Below are 19,357 nucleotides of genomic sequence, written 5' to 3'. Positions count from 1 at the left end.
ATCCCGGTGAAAAATGTAGCACGCGCTCTTAACCTGCTGAGGTTGGCGGGCGCTTTTGGGAGCGGAGCCGCAGCTCTCTGACAAAGGCAGCTGGCACTGCTGCCCGACTGGGGCTCCCCGCGCTGCAGAGAGCTCGTAGCTGAGCAGTAATAAATAGCCTTTTTCCGCTGGAGAGAATGGAGTCACATAGGTGCAACTAGAAACTTATGTTCTTGTTTCTGAAAGCCAAGGTTAAAGACTTGCATAAGATTTAAAGTGTTCTGACACTGCATGAACAGTGCTATTTTTCTCTTAATCAGATGAACTTGAGGTTTTTGAAGTGATATTTTAAATTCTCGCAAATGGTAGATGCAGAGGCGGCATCGTAGTTGTTACATTTTCAAAAAAATACTGAATTTCCAGCATCATGAATTGTTTATGGCACTTAGGGGAATCATTATTATTTGAATTTCTGATAACAGCTGTTAGTTTTACCTTCTTTTGGGCAGAGCTTCCCAAACACCTGGTTTAATGCTGTGGTAGGTAGAGCTTTGCTGAGGCTCTGCAGGATTAAGATCATACGCTGCGTTACGTCTGCAGAGCACAACTTGTACAGAGCGAGAGGCAGCTTTCAGGGATCCTGGAAAGAGTCAGAGGCATCAGAGAGCTGCTGGTTTGCTTACTTCTTGTATTCTGTGTCGTTCCTTCAACTTCCCTGCTTTGTGAGCTCTAGATTACTTTGTGCATACAAATATTATTAGTTTGGACATCAATACTGAAGTCTTAGTGATGGATTGGAAATTTCTTATGGATGTGTTTCATCTGTATGGCAATGGGTTTAGCTGTATAGTAGCAGTGTATTTGTGGCCCTCGTTGTCGTTATTGTATGTGTAATGTACCATGTTGCCCCGGAGGTGTGTTTGGGGAAAATAGGAAAGCCAAAAACATGGCAGGTGTCAGTATGGCTACCGTTGAACCAAAAATAGATTTGGCATTGCCCTCTAAGGACTTTCTATGTGGTGATGTTTGCCTTCATTTTCTCTGAAGCTCAGCTTCGGCCAGGATAGGCAATGGAAAACAAATGCAGAAAATCAGAACTTTGACTCTGAAACGGGTTTTCAGGAGCAAGACAGGCAGTAGCTATATGGAAGAACAGCACTGAAATGCAGAAGTCTGCAGAGAGCCGTCAGCACCCGAGGGTCACTAGGCGTTGGGAACTTACGGAAGATAGAAATGCATGTAGGCTTGCTCCAAAGTTCTTTTTCTCTAAATGTTTTGTTACTACTGATAAATCCCCTACTGTCCCTCTCTCCCTCTCTGGTGCATTTGTCTGAAGAGGAACCTCGAGCCCTGGGTTTGGTCAGAATTCTGGTGGGAAGTGGCGTGGTTTAACTCCGGTATCTTGGGGAAAAACTGCATCACTGCTGCCAAGAGCATGGTGAAACCTGGGAAGAGGAAGAAGTCCATGCATGTTAGTATCTCAGTGTGAACAATTGGAAATACCTTGCTATTATGAAGCAAAAAAATATTTTTAAAAGCTAGGTGCATAGCTTTTAGAAATGGAATTTGCGGAGACAAGATTTCAGAGCAAGCCTTTAAAAGAGATATGGTAGTCGCCAGAGGGTGGCAGTTGTACATGAAGACAACTTTGGTCTGTTTTACGTTCTCGTTCCGTGACTAACGGGCAACTCAACCTTTTGAACTTTCTAGATTTGTGGGGTTTTTTAGTCCATGCGTTATTACTTGAGATCATGTTCTCATTTCAGGACTTCTTGAAAATGGTTTTCCATTAACAAAATTCTGTAACCAGGATGTCTTCATAAAGTACTTCCCAAAAGTAAGAGAGATTTCATTCAGATATTCTAAATAGCCTCAAAGGAAATAACTTTTTGAGACGCATCCATGTTTGAATGGACCAAGCTGAATGTTTCATCAAAGTTGGCCAAAGCCCATAAGGAAAAATGCACATAAAATTAATTGAGCTTTACGTATTTGAAAGCAAGGATTCAGCCTTGCTGCGACTACTGAGCACAGAGTAGGAACAGACGGGTTTGGAACAGGCAAAATTTTGTGGCCTTTTCTGTCAGTGGTAATTGCTAAATCCACATGGATCATCCCAAGCATGAATTTGATGAAATGAGAAGTATTATGCACAACTGGCTTCTGAAAAATGTGATGCATCTAAGAAACAAGTAGATGAAACATTTTTATTGGGAATGTTGTCACACTGTGCTGGAAGGTTACAAACGCGGTGCGCTGAGTCCTGGTTCACACTGGAAATCCGCACACAAGAGCTGCGGTCTGCTTTGCTCTTCTGCGAGATCTTCAAGCGACAGTACAAGTTGCTCTCTACGAGGTTTGCTTTTGCTCAAGCATAGAAGCTCTTGTTCAAAGCTGTATGGGCGAGAGGTCCAGAAGGTTTGAACGGTTGTCATCTGGCTTTGATGTTTTAAAGGGAAGAATGTCCTGGAAGGTCAGTTTTAATTGATGTTACCTAACAAGGGAAAGGCAGTGATGAATAATATATAGTCCTGCTTTTGTCTTTGGAAGGTGTATCAATAAAACAAATCATATGAAAGCATTGCCCTTTTTTACTAAGCTGGAAAGTTAACTTAGAGACAGTGAAGTGCGTATTTCAATCGGCACCAGGATCCTGAATGTACAAACCCCAGAATTCTGATTTTGCGTCAGTAAATAAAATTAAATTATACATTATAAAAAGATTTCATTCAGAATGAAATGCATGACATCAACATACAAATGTCATTAATAGCAGATATGATGTAAAGTATAAAGTTTGTGTTGAAAACAGTACACTAAACGGTAACACAGAGAAAGGAAAGAAGCCTTTATTTTTCTCTTTCCTTTGTTCATTGACATTTTTCCACTGGTCTTGGTGTAGTGCTTACCACTCCCAAGTTGCTTTTGTCTTTGTCAATTAGTAACGTTTTCCTTCGTCTCCTGCTCTCCCCGTCTTCCCAGGTGGGGGATCGGCAGGAGGGAGCATGCCCTGCCTCCCTGCCTGCAGTCCTGGGAATGTCTGCAGAGGAAACCAGGAGGTGCAGGGGATGGAGGGCTCCAGGTCTCCGGCCCATTGCTAGCAGCGCGGATGTACCGAGTGTGCAGCGCACTCAAGAGCTGCCCTGCTGAGTTCCCGGGGAAGTACTCGGGGTGGTCGCTGCCCCTCTCTCCTCGGTGTCTCTTGAGCTGGGAGATGCTTGGAAGGATAAAGTCAGTCCGTCTCTCATTGCTGCGATACCCCGGGTCTTCGTGTCTCTGCTTTGGTGTTGTTTGACTGCTTCTGTCTCACAACTCTGAAGGAAAGCATCTTCCTTGATCTATTAACCCTGCTTTTTGAAGAAGTTTTTTCTGATTTTTTTGAAAGGACAAGAAGGAGATGCAAAACAAGTATCAGCACTTAGGGAAACGTGACCCACATGAGTGGGTCAGGTTACCCTAAACTCTTAAGTTTTCTTGCCCCTGGTGCTTGATTACAGGCTTCTTTAGGGTTGCGGTTTTGGTTCTATGTATGGTTGAATAAGATTTAAAACAAGCACACGGTCTCGATCTCCCCTCCTGGACAGGGCAGTAAAAGCATAACCAAAGTAAACAGCTAACTAATGTGATGGGTTTAGAGGATGGGTTAAATTGAACGCTCCCTCAGAAGTCTGGTCTGGGTGGCTGTTCCCACCACTACGAAGGATGATTTTTGGAAAGCTGTGTGTAGCGTTTTACTCAGTCACTGTTTACGTGATTAACTTAATTAAGAAATATCCAAGACATCAAAGTGGCAGGGGCATATTCTTATGCCCGAGGGGTCAGTGTTTATCTCAAAACTGTGAGTACTCGGGGAAAAAAAATAATCCATCTAATCTTACAGGCAGATTGACATCAGAAGTGACTTGGCAACAGGGCAAAAATGAAATTTCTATGGATGGGGGACCCCGTTTAGCAGTATTTACCCTGGCAAAATTCCCTTTGGCTTTGCTGACAATGCTGGTGGAGTCAAAAAGGCTGAGTCGACAGGGAGCAGAAGGAATTCGGTGGGAAGCATTCTTTCGTGCTGTGTGTAATTCTGAATGTGCTTTTAATATTTTGGGGGTTTGTACTTTGGATTAAGTACTGAGTTAAAGAACTTGTTTTAATAATTTAGCATTGCATCTGTTGCACCAATGTCACCTAGATTTTAGATTAAAAAAAGCAAAATATACTGTGCCTGATGTTTACAGACCCACAGGTAGAAGAGCTTTTCATTTTTAAACCCCAGTTCACTGGGTGACACTGTTTGCTTTGAGAGTAGGAGCACAGAAGAAAGGGAAGGAGATGGCTGATAAGAGGAGAAAATAAGACAGACTTAATGGTTTAATAGGTCAGAAGATTTGGTTGAAAAGAAAACAGTCATAGTGGAGGGGTTTTTTAATAGCTATATATAAAATAAAAATAATATATATGTTTATATATGCCACCCAAGCATAAAATGGGATTGACGTTTGTCTCTCACCTTTTTTCTTTTTCTTTATGTAATTGTATTAAGAAAAAGATAAAAATTTAATGTTCAAAATGTGAGGCTGATAGAGGAGTCTGTTCAGAAGCTATTAAAACATAATGGGACTTTAGCATCAAACTGATATCCCACTAACTAAAAAAAAAAAAACCAAAAAAAACCAAAAACCAACACAACAAACCCCCCCGCAATTCTTCCCATTAAAGAACTTAATATGTAATTTTGAAATTGTCATATTCCAAACTGTAAATAAAATATCAAAGAAAGTTGACAAAAATGCTGTCCCTTTTTTTGGGCTGTAAATGGCCTTATTGTCTTCACTAAGCTCTGCTGCCTGCTTGACACTGTCATGAATCAAGTCATTTATTGCGGTATCAAAGTATGGGCTTGCATAAACTCATTTATTCTTGAAAACCTTAACCTGCATATTTACCATTGCCCAGATAAGAAAATGTATCCTCTTGTAGCTAAACCATGCTGAAATTGGTTTATATTTTGTACTAAGGAATTACTGTACATCTGCCCAAATTGTAGAATTCTAGAAATAATTTTTTTCTGTGCTATGAATCACAGCATTGTTCTTAATAAAAGTAAAATAATATTAATTTCAGCTCATAGCTTCATCTCTTTCCGTTTGTTTAAATCTAGAATCAAATAGTCATAACTATTTTGTGTCACTAAACTCCATGGTATGTTACTGCCACTAAAATAAACAGTAAAGTATGTCTGTAGGAAGGAGGAGAGGGTGGTTCAGATGTTTCCCTCATATTCGTACCTTTTTATGTTCTTGTGCATGTGTGTATTTGTGTGTCATATATATACATGTGCGTATACACACACATATAGTAGTGGGCTGAGTGCCTCAAGCTGCTGCCTGAATCTCTTCAGGAATCTGAAAACACAAACATGTAGAAACTGTTACAAGGATTTTAGTACCTATTCAATTTCCTTCATTCTAGCTTTTTATTTGAAATCGGCTGTATTAGTGGGTTGATGGGATTCCCTTTCCTACAGAAATAAGGCGTGCAAGTACATTAAAGAGGTGAGTGAATTGCTCAGCTTTGCTTTGTTGTTCCCAGATGCAATTTTTTAATTGCCAGCCTTACAGATTGGCTTTGGGATCTGAAAATCTAGATAAATCTTTGTTCATAATAGCTTTTCTGCAGGCCAAATGATGCTTTCATTTACACCTGTGCAACTGCGTTAGCCAGCTGGCAGCTGGGGGCGGAGGGAGCTGGAAAAGGCTGTTTATGGACAAAGTGTATTTGATAATGAATCGGTAAGAAGCAATAAACCCAGACCCTTGGTGGTGTTTTATAGTTCCTTCCAGAGCGCAGCCACACGGCTCGCTGGTTCAGCTGCACTTGGCTTTCTCCTCCTCTTGTTTGACAGCAGTGGTGTCCTGTGCAGATGGTGGTCATAAAACCGCGAGTGGATGATGCAAAGCATGAGGACAGAAGGACCAAGCGTGAAGCTGGGAGGTGTGTGAGGAGGAGAGGGCTGGGGTAAAACACCCCCCCACCCCCCAGGTCGCTTCTTGCTTTGTGTCTGAATTCATTGGAACAGCAAACGAGCACTGTCAGGGGAAGAGTTGTCGTGTGTAGTTTGAGAGGTCCAAAGAAAATGTGTTAGCTGGATCTGGTGAGCTGGAGGAGGACAGGGAAGAATCCATGACTGGTATGCTGCTGCAGGCCTAGTTCTCCAAATGCATAAAGCAGTGTTGTGAGGAGTAGGATGATGGGTGGATGGAGAATGGCAGCAGGTTCCACCACAACTGGCACCTCCCCTTTCAGCTGTTCAGGCCGGAGAAGACAGCTCAGGGAGGGCTCCTGCTGTCCATGTGTCCAGTAGCACCAAGTACAGGAAAGTTTTGCCCAGTGATGCTGCCTTGGAGGTGAAGAAATTCAGTGTGAGCAAAACTAGAGTTAGCTATCAGATTCTAGTAATCCCATGTGAAATTCCAGAATTTTTTTTGTCAGTTTTAATGTTTGTCATCATGTTAGATCCCCCCCATGCGCCCAGGGACAGGAAAAGTCACTTTAGTGGCAAACCACTCTCCCTAGCCCACCGACCCCCTCATGTCTCCCTTCCCATCAGTTGGTTTTACGCTGGTGCTTCAGAGGCTCGGGGTATGATAACACACGACATACAGTGGCTGTAGGAATGCATAATATGGAAATGGCCTTTCCACACTCTGTTTCTTACAAAATGACCAGACCATTTCTAGGACAACATGCCAGGAGTGCCGGTTGTAGGTGGTGGCACAGCAGTGTGAAATTTCAGACAGAGCTTTGCCAAGGTTGAAAGATGGTAGCAGGAGTTTGAGAAGAGCTGAGCGATGGTGAGTAAAGGCAGCCCTGTGTGCTCTACCTGTGATATGAGAGTGCATTTGTGTTCAAAATGAACGCTTTAGAAATGCCTTCAGAGAGCATCAGCTGTGTTTGCATACCAGGAACGATGACGAATCCTCAGTTCAGTGTGAAAATAATTCGGATAGTCTCCAGTACCCATTTTCTGCTGATAAAGATTATGGTACTTAAGAAAAAAATCACTTTCAAGACATCGAAAATATAAATGGTACTAAACTAGTGGGATCGAGCTCATTGTATTGAGCCTAATTGCAACTTCATTGCTCCAGATTTATTCCAATGTAATTCTGTTAATATCAAAACTAGAGTAACAAAGTGACGAGTCAGGTCTGTTGTTTGCAGATCTCCCCTAGAGATCATTAGCCTGTATACGATTGCATTAAAATTTACATGACGTGCTGCTGACATTTTTTCACTTGGTTTGAGGAAATCTGCATACGTTGGAGGCTCTGGGTAATTTCAATTAAAGCAGTTGAGAGAATGTTTTGTAACAATGATATGAGGAATGTAGTCAAATATTTATTGTCTTAAACAGCTCAGCACGGTTTGTGTAAATTTAAATAGGAGAGTCATCAGTTCTGTTGCCCTGTCAATATGGTGAAGCTTTGAAGAAAGCTGCAATGTGGTGCAATGTGACGCAGAAGATGCTTTGAATCAATGTAATTGCTAACTAGAGTAAATAACTTTATTATTTAGTAAAATACTTAAACACCCATACAGAAAACTACTGTGATAGGTTCCAGCTGAGAATGTATGAGTTGTAGGCAATGGAAATCTTGAATGGGCACGTGTTATTTAGTATGGTAGTATTTAGAAAGTCTTGTGAGGCTCCAGCGTGCCCAGCACAGTAGAATAAAAGATGCCAGGGTGTACTTCATCGTCCCACACAAGGAGTATGTTGTACAAAATACAGCAGGTAGATAAAATAGGCCAGTGGGAGAAGGGCAGAAGGGGCAGTCAGGCAACCAGGTGGGTTCAGCACAGAGCTCCAACGTTTTGTCATCTTGTATGCACCTTTCATTCACGCACACACTCTCTCTCTCTCTCTCAACAAAAGTGTACTTGATTAGCGTAACCCAAAACACGGAATGCGCTTAAGAGCAACTATGAAAAATTACAATTCTGAATTTTAGAATTTTTTAATATGTTTGATTAGGTTTCCCACCAAGAAATCTCATTTCCTGCTGTAATACTACTGAGACAGAAATGTGCCAATGAATTGAAGGGTAGGGAAGGGAAAAGATTCACCTAAAAACTTTCTGATCCCTCCCCGCCTCCCCCGAACAATAAAGACTTGTTCACAGCCGTAAAGGTAAAGGTTGTTAGAGGTGTGTACCTCCGCATGGGTGTGTTTGTTTTATTTGCCCATTTCTGAAGCACAGTTCATGAAGAGAGAAAACGCAAGGAATTGTTTCATCATATTTCAGTTGTCGTGTTGCGTATTGTTTGCAGTGTGTGAACTCCTGTTGCCATAGTTGTCTGCAGTGGTTCGTCCTCGAAACCTGAACTTTCCTTCAACTTTCTCCGTTATTACTTTGCCTATAAATCTGTCCATAACCCCTGAACAACATTGTCTTTGAACTCCAGTGCATCTACTCAGTGAAATTCTCATCCAAGCTTTGATCTTCTCTCACCTTGATATATTTTAACTTCCCTCTTTATGGCCTGGCACACAAGCTGAATTTAATGGTGATAAATGCGTTTCTAAGAGTAAAAGCTATAAAGTATACGTTAGAGATTAATCTAAGCCAAATCCTCATTCCCAACATGTTAAACTTGAGGAAGTTTGAGCTGGGAGGAGCTAAGGAGCCGACGGTTGTAGCATAGGCTCATCTCTAAGGTCAAGCACTTAATTTTTTTTTGTTTTGTTTTTTTTGTTTGTTGGTTTTAGAGAGTGTGTATTTATGTTAGGTGTCTCTTCTACTACAGAACATTTAGATCGTCACTGAAGTAAATGTCTCAATTTACCTTCGTACTGTGTTAGAGAACAAAGCAAAGAGTTGTTTTGTGGAAGTATTTGAGGAGAGGAACAAACAAATCAAGGCCAGAAAGCAAATCTTTCCAGCTCATCCTTCCCATTTGCATTTTCTTGATGCACACAGGGAATGAAATCATACGTGCGCTTCCTCTTTCAGAAGAGAAGTGGCCACTGTTCTCACTCACGCTCTGTGGCAGCATGCAAATCTATCAAGCTGTGACAAAAACAGCTTATTACAGGGCTTTGCTCCTTTTTAAAAAAGCCACCCGTTTGCTGGTAAAATTCATTATTATCTGGCTCTGTTTTGCAGCGTCTGAATTATGTAGAGCAGTACAATATAGTAATCTGTAGATTGGAGAAATAGTGTGTTAAAATGTTTTCAAATACGAATCATACCTGTGATTTTTGGGTTTGTTTTTTTTTGTTACTGGAAACTGATTTATTATAATGCATATGTACATTTAAATTAGCTGTTGTAATTCCGAAAATGAAGGTTTTCAGGAAAGTTTCCACAGTGAAGTTTGCTTGTAGATTTGGCCTGGGCCAGACTTCGTATTGCTCCTGTTCTACGTATTAAATGTGCTTGATTCTAGAGCCCTTTTTAGATGGATCATAAACCCACCTAGAGGGTAAGAACTGTAGAGCACGTTGAGCCTCTCAGAAGAGTGTTTCCACACATATATAGGTATATGACTCTCTATATATACAGCCTTCCTACAAATGTACACAGACAAATTACTTTTCTAGGAAAAACACTCCTATAACCAATATGATTCAAAAAGTGTGTTTAGGCATATGCTTAAGTCTGCTAAATAGAAATCTTTAAGAATAAATTTTAAGCCTGCGTTGAATTCATTGGATTTAGGCATGTGCTCTGGTGCCTATGAGTCAGGACCAGTTGTCAAAGTCTTGCGTCTTCTTCACAGGAGATTGCAAACACTGAAATGCAAAAAAGAAATTGCAAGGAGGTACGTACTTGTGCTCAAATGACAGATTCTTTATCGAACCCCTAACAGGAGGCCACTGGCTTTTGGGATTGGTTTTGGTTTGTTTTCATTCTGTTCTGCTTTTCAACTTTTTTTCCTCTCAAGAAAGCACAGCTGGAGAGCATTAGCTGAAAAGAAATGATGCTGCAGAATATCTGCTTGTTCATTGCTGCATTTTCAGCTTAATTCTGCTAAATGATGCCTGGTTTAAGTTTTAAACTGTGCTTAACCGCATTTAACACTTAAAAGCCAAAGGTATCAGTAAAACAATCCCCCCCCTGCCCAGCACAAGGCATGCAGAGGAGGAGGAGGGAGGTTTATCCCTGAGTCCTTCCCTTTATTCAAGCTTTCCTGCCTTCATTTCTCCCTTTAACATATTTAATTTCAAGAACCAGATTTTTGTGGGATGTGGGTTAGCTCAGATACAGGGGGGTGTTTGTGGTATTTTTGTGGTTTTTACTTCCCCACCCTGTCTGCTAAAAGCAAGGTGCTGATGTGGTACTACATAAAGCTGTGTTTTTTACTTCCCCACCCTGTCTGCTAAAAGCAAGGTGCTGATGTGGTACTACATAAAGCTGTGTTTGTCCTAGTAGACAACTGTTGGAGACAGGGGCTGTTGATCAGCCTTGGCTGATAACAAAAAAAATCTCACCATCTGCCACCCGTTACGCTTTTGAAGAAGCGAGTGCGATAGCTTCCAGCTGTATACGAACAAGCTGCGTGGGTGGGAGGGCGATGTCGGAGGGGCTGAAGGAGGGCGTGTGTGCGCTCGGCCTGCCGTAACAGCATCAGCTGCTACGGGGGAGCCCGGAGCTTTGTAGCACGCGACTTTTGCAACGCCAGCGTAAGTTTGGTAGTAGTGTGCCAGAGCCTGGTGCTCTCGGATGGATAAATGTGGGAGTTAGAAAAATGGCAATGCTCTTTTGAAAAACCATGGTGCTCCCTTTAGAACTGCAGAATTCCTGAGAGTGGTGATTCCTCTGGATCACCTGAGCTGTAATTAAAATGTGATGTCCTAAGGTGCTTCGTTTGTATGGTATACTGGGTTAGGCTGCAGAGCTTTCCATCTGTGGGGAAAAACAGATAAGTGATTTCTTTTATCCTGTTATCCTTTGACTGAATTTTCATTGCTGTTAGGAGATTTATTAGCATTTTTTACGACTGGTCATAGCCTGTGTTCTTTAATATATTATTTGCAATTTCCTTTCTCTAGATTGTGCCATTTAAGGACCATGACTCAAATTTTCCATCAGTTGCATCGGGGAAGCCATAAATATGTCACAGGGGGTGTATTTATGTATCGTATTATGTGGGGAAAGAATTTGGCCTGTACTGCGTAAAATTAAAACAATAATTAAGCTTTGGCCGAAAGGTTGGAAGGAAAACTCCTGGCTTACATATATTTGTATGTTTATTGTATGTGATAATTAAATGGTAGTTACAAATTTCTGTATGCCCTAAATCACCCTAATGGAAACGCTTAGGCCACGTTGCCCCTTAGCAGGTGTCTTAATACCTGGAGGAAGGGGGAAAATTCAAGAAAAAGGATTAAGGAAAAAAAAAAAAAAGTGCTGCAGTCTGGAGTATGGCGAGCACTCAGGTGCCCTGATGGGGGACAGAGGATTGTCCATCGGAACAGGTAGGCGTCAGGTAGCAGAGTGGTGACGAGCCGTGGAGAGAGCTTTCCCTTCCCGCCTGGTTTATGGGAGGCCCACCAGGACAGGGACGGTCTAAGAATGTCATCTCGTGTCCGTATTGGATCCCCTCTCCATGAGAAAGGGTCAGTCTTTTGGGGACATCATCCCTCTAAAGGTGGTGATGATCGTTGATCTTGGCAAAGTATGAGATTAAAATTGAGCGGTGAAAAGAAGTGCAGGGCAGGGACCTGAGCGACGCTGACTTACTGGTGGCAAAGAGGAGAGGGCGGAAAGGGGAACCGGGCAGTAGCCACCAAGCGCGTAACATGTATAGAAAACCTTATGCCCAGGTAGGATACGGGCAGAGGCATCGTGTGTTTTTTCTAGTTTCCCAGACTCCTCTCCGGGCACCAGGCATGTGTTACATTTGCAAGAGGTGACCTTCTTTCCTCTTCTTGAGGCGGTGCTGCTTCACCTCGCTCCTCTGCCAGGTGATGGCATTCTGGGACAAGAAAGGTTATGCCGCCGTTGCCTCGTGAATGAGCTGGCTCCTCCCTGGTGGCACTGTTGTTAGCACAGCAAAGTTAGGACCGGGGAGATGTCATCCACTTATTTAATGATGTGCGATTGCATCTCTGTCTCCGGACGCTGTATTTTTCCTTTTTTTTTTCTTTTTTTAAATCTGACTTTAAAGCTGCCTTACAGCAGTTGGAAACAAGTAACATGAGTCACTGAATGTAAGTGCTTTTTAATAAGTTTAAGGCCAAAAATATCAAAATATAAGATAATTTGGTATCTTGGGTAGACCTATAAAATAACAAAAAAAGTCTTAATTTTTGGTGATGATGATTCTCACAAAAACTTCCTTTGTTTTTCAATCAGCTTTAATTTTGCTTTGATGATAGCTCCCCCCCCCCAACAACTCTGATTTTACAAAAGGAGACAGAAATATGTTCTTCTTAGATTAATGAAAGCCATGAACATTATGTGCTGTTAGAGCTTTAAAAATTTCTTAAAAAAATTAGTATTGTCATTTGGCAAATAACTCTTGTGTGCTAAAAGCTGCTCTTTTGAATGAGCCTTATGTAACATTGCAGTTAATAACATTCAGTGTTACTGGATGCTAAATGGCTTTAGTATCTCAACTATAAAAGCCTGTTTACAAAGATGAGGCAGTCTTGCTGAAGTGCCAGATTGTTAAATAACTACAGGTTGCCAAAACTAAATGAACTTTTCAGCTGGTAATGATGTGCAAATTGCTATCGCAGATGCATATTTATTGGAGAAATGCTCACAAGCACATAGTTGTTCCTAGTTACAAACGTTTCTTTGCCTTTGTCCTTAAATCGTCAGTGATACCATTAGAACGGATATATCTAGATGTATAAACACAGCTATTTTGTGTCATTAATAGCTAAATAGCTATTCTTATTTAATTTATTGAATAGCAATTTAAGCTATTTTTAAGCTATTAGCTGTTATGTTAAATAGCTGTTTAAGCTGTTTTGTACACCGCTTGGTGAAATGCAGCTCTGAGTGAGAAGAGGGGCTGTTGTTGTGCCTTACGCCCAGCTCCCGGGTGTTCAGGTGCCGGCGTGCAGGTACCTGTAGTGTAGGGAAAGGAATGTTTGCGATGGAGTACCTTGTGCTGTGAGCCATGGTGGGCCTGTTGCAGATACACTTCTGAGAAGGAGTGGAAGCAAAGGTCTGTTTCTTAGCTGGTTTGGTTTTTTTTTTTAATTGGCCTTCTTGTAAAGTAATGGTACAAAATTGGGAGACGCGGGAATTAAACTCGGACACACAAATTAAGCAGTATTATTTTTTTCACTGCTTTTTTTTTCCTCTTGAAAAATAGTTTTCTGTAATGTGACAGTTATGAGGAGCTACCTTTGGGTGAAGAGGTTTCTAGTAAACTTCAAATGGGAAGACGATCCCTTAAGTACGTTCAGGGAGGTGACGGGGGTTGGCCCGAGGCCCAGCGCGTGTGTTACCCAACAAGCTGGAGCTGCGCTTTTCTCTCCGAGTTCTGCTGGAGCCTGAGAGGAAGCGCTGGGTTTCCTGTGCGAAGCTTGCTCCCTTGCCCTGGAGTGTCTCACTTTGAATTCCGTAGTACAAAGAGCCATTCTTCTGAATCATGTTTTCTTTACAGTTTTGCATTCCAGCTCAGCAATTCATTCCTCCTTTTTCTAATGGCAAGAACGTTACCGGAGCTCACGTTAACTTCGGCAAAATGGCTGGTTCATGTTCTTCTGGGGGGCTTGAATGCTCCAGTTCCATTCCGTTGTGGGTTATTCCAAAAATACAACACTTATAATGAATATTAGGTACACTAAGTAGTGACATGTTCTGAAAATCAGTTAATATCCCTGAATTTAAAAGTTTTTCAAAGGTAAATATTTACTGTTGTGAAAGAGAGACTTTTTCAGTAGCCAAACTTACAGCTAACCATGTGGCTTCAGAATATTCATCTTCCCATCTCTTGCATTATTAGAATATTCTCTTCTCAGCATTATTTGTATGATATCAAATGAAAATAGCATTTTGGAAATACTCTTTTGAATGTTTGAATGTGCTGTTGAGTGTTTTGGATACCTCAAATCTGTGTGTGTGTGTTAGGCAGGTGCATAGCAACATATACTCAGGATGGTCGAACTTTTCCTTTCCTTTCTGAAAGGACCGAGTTACTTGTGATACTTTTATTTCTGACCGAATTTCCCTGAAAACCGGAAGCACTTTTGGTGTTTGCGTGTGTGTGAAAGAGGCAGTTCAGCCGTTACAGCAGATGATGAGCAGCCTCTTTGCAGCAATCCATCTCCTCGCCCGTGTGCTGTGCGGTGCTAACACCATCCCAGTTCCCTCTCCCCGAGCTCCAGCGCAGGAAATGCCTCACAACTGGTGAATCACCGGAGCTGCGATGGGGGCACGGCAGAGCCTGGGCTTGGTACCCAGCGTGAACGCCAGATATTGGCAGCCAGGCTGTACACCAGATATTGGCACCTGCCAAACGTTAAAGCATCTCTGAAATTACCACTCACTGATGTCTAGACTGCCGGGCACTCTGGCATGCCCAAGGCAGGGGACCTGCTGGGGTGCATGGTGGCAGCCGTTTAGCCCGGGACCCGGAGTGCTGGAGAAGGGTGCACGGCTGAGTCTGTCTTCTCAGCTTCAGGGCAGGGTGCTGCTGAGGGGCGCACCCAGATGCCGGAGTTGAGAAGCACTCCCAGCTGCCGTACGGCGCAGGATCAAAGGTCTGCACAATCCTTATACGAGCTTTCTTCTGCCTCTTCCCCGTATTAATACAAATGCCTCCCCCTGAAACTCGCCCAGTTTTCAGAACCTAATTTGTGCTTCTTAAAGCCCAAACTTTTTGTCAAATGATCCTCCTTTGTAAGATATGTAGTAAAAATATGAGATGTGATGGATGGGAGAGTGCTTGCGTTAAGGTACATACCGAATGTTTAATAATGGTCCTGTTGAGTTACGCTGCCTGAAAATTGTCAGTCTTTTAATTTTAAACAGTTTTACATTTATCCCATAAACTATTTTGAAACCTGAAGTGATTTGTTTTCCTGAATTTAATTTTCGATCATTTAAGACTATTCGTAGCTGCCAAAAGTTTTTACTTAAAATGCTATTACTACAATTTTTCATCAAGTTCTTACAGCCAGCATCCCAGAAAATATAACTGTTATTTAGTATTGTAGGACAAACCTGTTCTAATTTTGTTGTAGGTTTGAACTGCTGTTGGATAGAAAGGAGGATAAAAAGAGTATAGTTAAATTTTTCAAGTTGCAAAAACACATTCAGTATGTGTAATTTAGCAGCTGTTGCAAACACTTGGGGGCATTTTCTGTAGCATTTGAAAATTCCCTGTAGAAGTGAGACAGGAGACATGCATTTAGCATTTCAAGCTTGAAAAATATTTTAACTTGTCCTGAAATTGTGTTTTGAAGTTTAGGATTAACTCTGTGCCTGGCTGCACAGATGGCTACGTTTTACATATTCCTTTGTCTAGGGAAAAAAAGAGACCACATGGTCAGTTAATGGCTTTAAACACTCTTAGTGTTTATTCTACATCTTCTTAATGGGACCGCAGAGAATCTGGGAAGATACTCAGAAAATTGCTATTTATGGTGTAAGACTTGTACGATGTGTTGTATTCTGTGTCTTGGAACTCATGAGTTATTTTTGCTCCTGCTTATTAATCCTAGTTAATGAATTTTATAGCTTCATTCCTTAAGATTTAACGTTCATAATTCTGTTATGTAAAAATAAAAACTAAGATCACCGATGTATAGAAAATGTTACTTTACTACTGGAATGTGAGGACTCTTATTTTTTAATCTTTTAATAGCCAAAATTATAGATTAAGTAGGTTTTTAAGGAGAAGCAGACTCCATATCCAAGTCACTGAAGTGGTTATAAAGTTAAATAAGATTTTTAGTCTTTCAGCGTACGACAGAATGCTTTCTAAGCTTTTTCCCTAGACACTCTTGGGAAATACCACAGTGAACTGTGGACTATACAAATCAAATGTGATGCTGGGATAACTGATGGAAAATCCATTAAGTCAGTGGTGTGTCACCAGAGCAGACAAAAAAACAATCCTTTAAAAAAAAAAAAAATCCTTTAAAAAAAAAAATTCCTTTAAAAGAATCATTTAAAAAAATTCCTTTAAAAAATTCCTTTTAAAAAATTCCTTTAAAAAAAAAATCCTTTAAAAAAAAAAAGTCCTTAAAAAAACCCCAATCCTTAAAAAAAACCCCCAAACAACACAGCAAAGCATATAAAACCAATCCTTACACTGGATATTTTGTGCTTTGTAATGACTTTTTTCAAGTAAGTTTTAAAATAATATCAGCTAAAGGATTGGTAGATTAATGTAGCTTGTGTAAATCTACATGTGGCACATAAAAGAACTCCTGATAAAACCACCAGGTGCTGTACAATGTTGAGCGCTTGTAAGTAATCTGTCAAGTTTACAAGAGGTCATCACTGTAATACAGGCACATGATGTTATTTTTTTTTCTCCATTTGAAAGTACTGGTAAGGTTTTAAAGGCTACTACTGTTTTATCACATAAAGAGGAAGAGTTTCCTGTAGTCTTTTAAACCTTTTAAAACCCTTTTAAAGCAACATGTGCAACCAAATCCATCTGATTAAAGTTGTTCTTGAAGATAGCTGTGACGGGTTAGAGACTTTACGGCTTTATTCCAGTTCCTGCTGCACAAAGGTTTCCGTTGCAAAGCCCCAGTCGATGCTGTCCCTGCGGTTCTGTGCGAGCTGTGCAGGCCAGGGCGGGATGTAGGGGTGAGATGGTTTGAGATGCTGCAGATCGCTGTGTTTGGGTCTCCTATCTTAAGTGCTGTCAGCCAGGCATTTCCGCCAGATACTTAATGCACTTCCACTAAATTAAACTAAGAGCATCCGCAGGTGTTTGTATATTTTGGGGGTGTTTGTGTGCATACGTACGAGAACACACACCGTGCCTTTTAGTCGGCTGAATCCTCCATCCCTAATTTATACATGGAGAAAAAGGTTACATTTCCTCTAGATTTTTGAGGGTGTTTTGTTTAGCTTTTTGCTTCCAACAGACTTCCTAGAAAGAAAGGCTAAGAGAGTGTTGCAGGAAAAGCAGCGTTTGGTGAGAAGTTTGGTTACTCTGAAGTACCATTTCCAGTTCCTAAGATGCAGAAGGAACTGGTCTGTGAAGGTCAGAAGCTGCCAGCGTAGTTCACGTTAACACGACATGACGAATGTCGTGTTATAAACAGAGTAGAAGCTCTTTGTGTTGTTAGAAATCTGGAAACGTAGTAACTTCTTACGCTGCAACTTGGTAAGCCTGAAGAGTGGTTTTGGGTTGTTATTTTAAGCCTTACAGATAAGGAAGCTCAGCCTGAAACTTTGCAATCACTTCTTACGGGTGAAACGCATAGAATTCTGTCTTTGCTTCTGTTGATTATCTTAATTGTCTCACGGCTGTCAGGTTTTCACAATACCATTACTATCTTTATGACTGTTTAATACGATACAGTCTATGTTAATAAATAAAATGTCTGTCTGTAAATGGAGATGCTGAAAAATTAACTCTCTTATTATTTTTCTTCTATTTTTTCAGCGGAACCCCTGCCTTTAATGGACTTGTGCCGAAGATCAATTCGTTTTGCTCTTGGCAGAGACCGCCTGCATGACATAGAAATTCTACCTTTGCCTCTGTCTCTGAAAAATTATTTACAGTACCAATAAGATGTCGAGAACCCTCTGGCCTCACATTGGACTACATCAATGCAAATGGCAGAAAATTGTTTACAGCAAAATACAAATCTTCGTGATGGACACTTAAGTGTTATTTAATTTTTAATATATATTTTTTTCCTGAACCAGTGAAAGCAGATCACTGTGGGGGACTACTAAAGAATGTGAAAACGTTGATTTGATTGAGATTCGTGTATTATCTGTTGCCTGTTGTGTTTACAGTCCTGAAGGCCATTATTCTCATCTGTCGTATATTGGTTTATCTTTGTTGCCTCTGGTAATGCCAATAGAAAATCTGACCTGCAAGATCCACTGTTATGCAGGACAGAGATTCTTCAATAATGCTTTTTTTTTTTCCTTTCTCTCTCCTACACCTCACCCCAATAGATAAAAATAAATGAGCAAAGGAAAAATCTTGACAGTAACTTTTGAAAAATATTTAAACCTTGCCTTTGTTATCCAGAGTTGTGGAGAGCTTTGAGTGTTCAGCACTCAACATAATCAGGCCTATAATATCTAAAAGTTCAACATTTAAAATAAAGCAGATTAGTGTCTAGAAGAAGAGTATGTGATTTAAAAACACTAGGGGAAAAAAACTGGTATGTGTGTCAGAAAGATCAGTTTTTGGACGTGGTAACAGTGAGATGCAGTCCGTTGTTTTCAAGACCAAATCTAGTCCCTCCAAAGTTCTGCAGTTTATAACAAAGTGTTCACTATCCCAAGAATTTAGGATATTCGTATTTTAGAAAGCTTGTCACTTTTTTATTTGAACAAATTTATAATTTTTATGTGGTATGAACTCTAAGTACTTGGTTCTCTTTTTAATGTATGTGTGGTTATAATGTTTATTTATCTGTTTAGAGTCTGTGGGGTTCTCATTTAACTGTTCCCCATCTTGGGGTGACTGATTTTGGTTTTTTCCCCAACTCCACCTGAAATGCATTAATTTTTTCAGGCTCATCCCATTTTTTAAGATGCTGCTTTCTATTTGCATTTCTTACATGTTTCAAGTTATCGCCTGATCAGTTATCTAGTTTTTAAACTGGAAGTTGTTGTTACGGCAGGATGTCAAATGTTTAGACTGAGCTGCCTCCAGCATATTTTAATGTGAATTTACTGATGAATGAGGAGAAAATTTCTAATAAAGTCTACTGTCCAAAATAAAACTCGTGCCTCCTTTGATGAAGTGTTAAATAACATAGCACTGGGTACAGGGTTGAAGTTCAGTTCCTCCTGCAGCTTTGCAAATGTTTCTGTTCGGCACTCCTTTGGAATTGCTGCTTTGGGTTCACGTGCGAGTGACATCGCAGGCAGTGTTGTAACGTCCTGTGCCTGATTTATTCCACTCACTCTGAATGTAGCTGTACTCTTGCTTTTAACACAATTCTGGCCAGATTCCTCTAAACGAAACCTCAGTTTTGTGCTAAGTTGCACTTTGAGACTCCACGCTTTTGAGGTAGGTTGAAGCTTGACCGCTGCGCGCTGATGATACAGGCAAAACCTCTGAACCGCAGATGGTTGCCCTTCTCTCAGTCACCCCAGGGAACAGAATCAGTTTCAGTCGGAAAAGAGAAACATGAGATAAACAAGATACAACAACACGAGCAAGAGTGGAAGCAACAAGGGCAAGGTAACACAGGGATGTCAAA

At 40.9% G+C, this 19,357-nt stretch overlaps 1 protein-coding gene across 1 annotated transcript in view; it reads left to right on the top strand.

Annotated features, from left to right (window-relative positions):
* SPSB4 (splA/ryanodine receptor domain and SOCS box containing 4) overlaps positions 1-18,864 on the top strand; it is an 89,504-nt gene extending 70,640 nt beyond the window's left edge. The window contains exon 3 of the mRNA XM_076340620.1: positions 17,572-18,864. Coding sequence (XP_076196735.1) covers positions 17,572-17,699 — 128 coding nt within the window. The 3' untranslated portion in view covers positions 17,700-18,864. The remainder of the gene's footprint in view (positions 1-17,571) is intronic.
* The last annotated feature ends 493 nt before the right edge of the window (positions 18,865-19,357 follow it).

This window comes from Aptenodytes patagonicus, chromosome 6 (genome assembly GCF_965638725.1).
Source record: "Aptenodytes patagonicus chromosome 6, bAptPat1.pri.cur, whole genome shotgun sequence".
NCBI lineage: Eukaryota > Metazoa > Chordata > Aves > Sphenisciformes > Spheniscidae > Aptenodytes > Aptenodytes patagonicus.
Note: the sequence above shows the minus strand (reverse complement) of the source record. Positions and strands in the feature narration are given on the sequence as shown.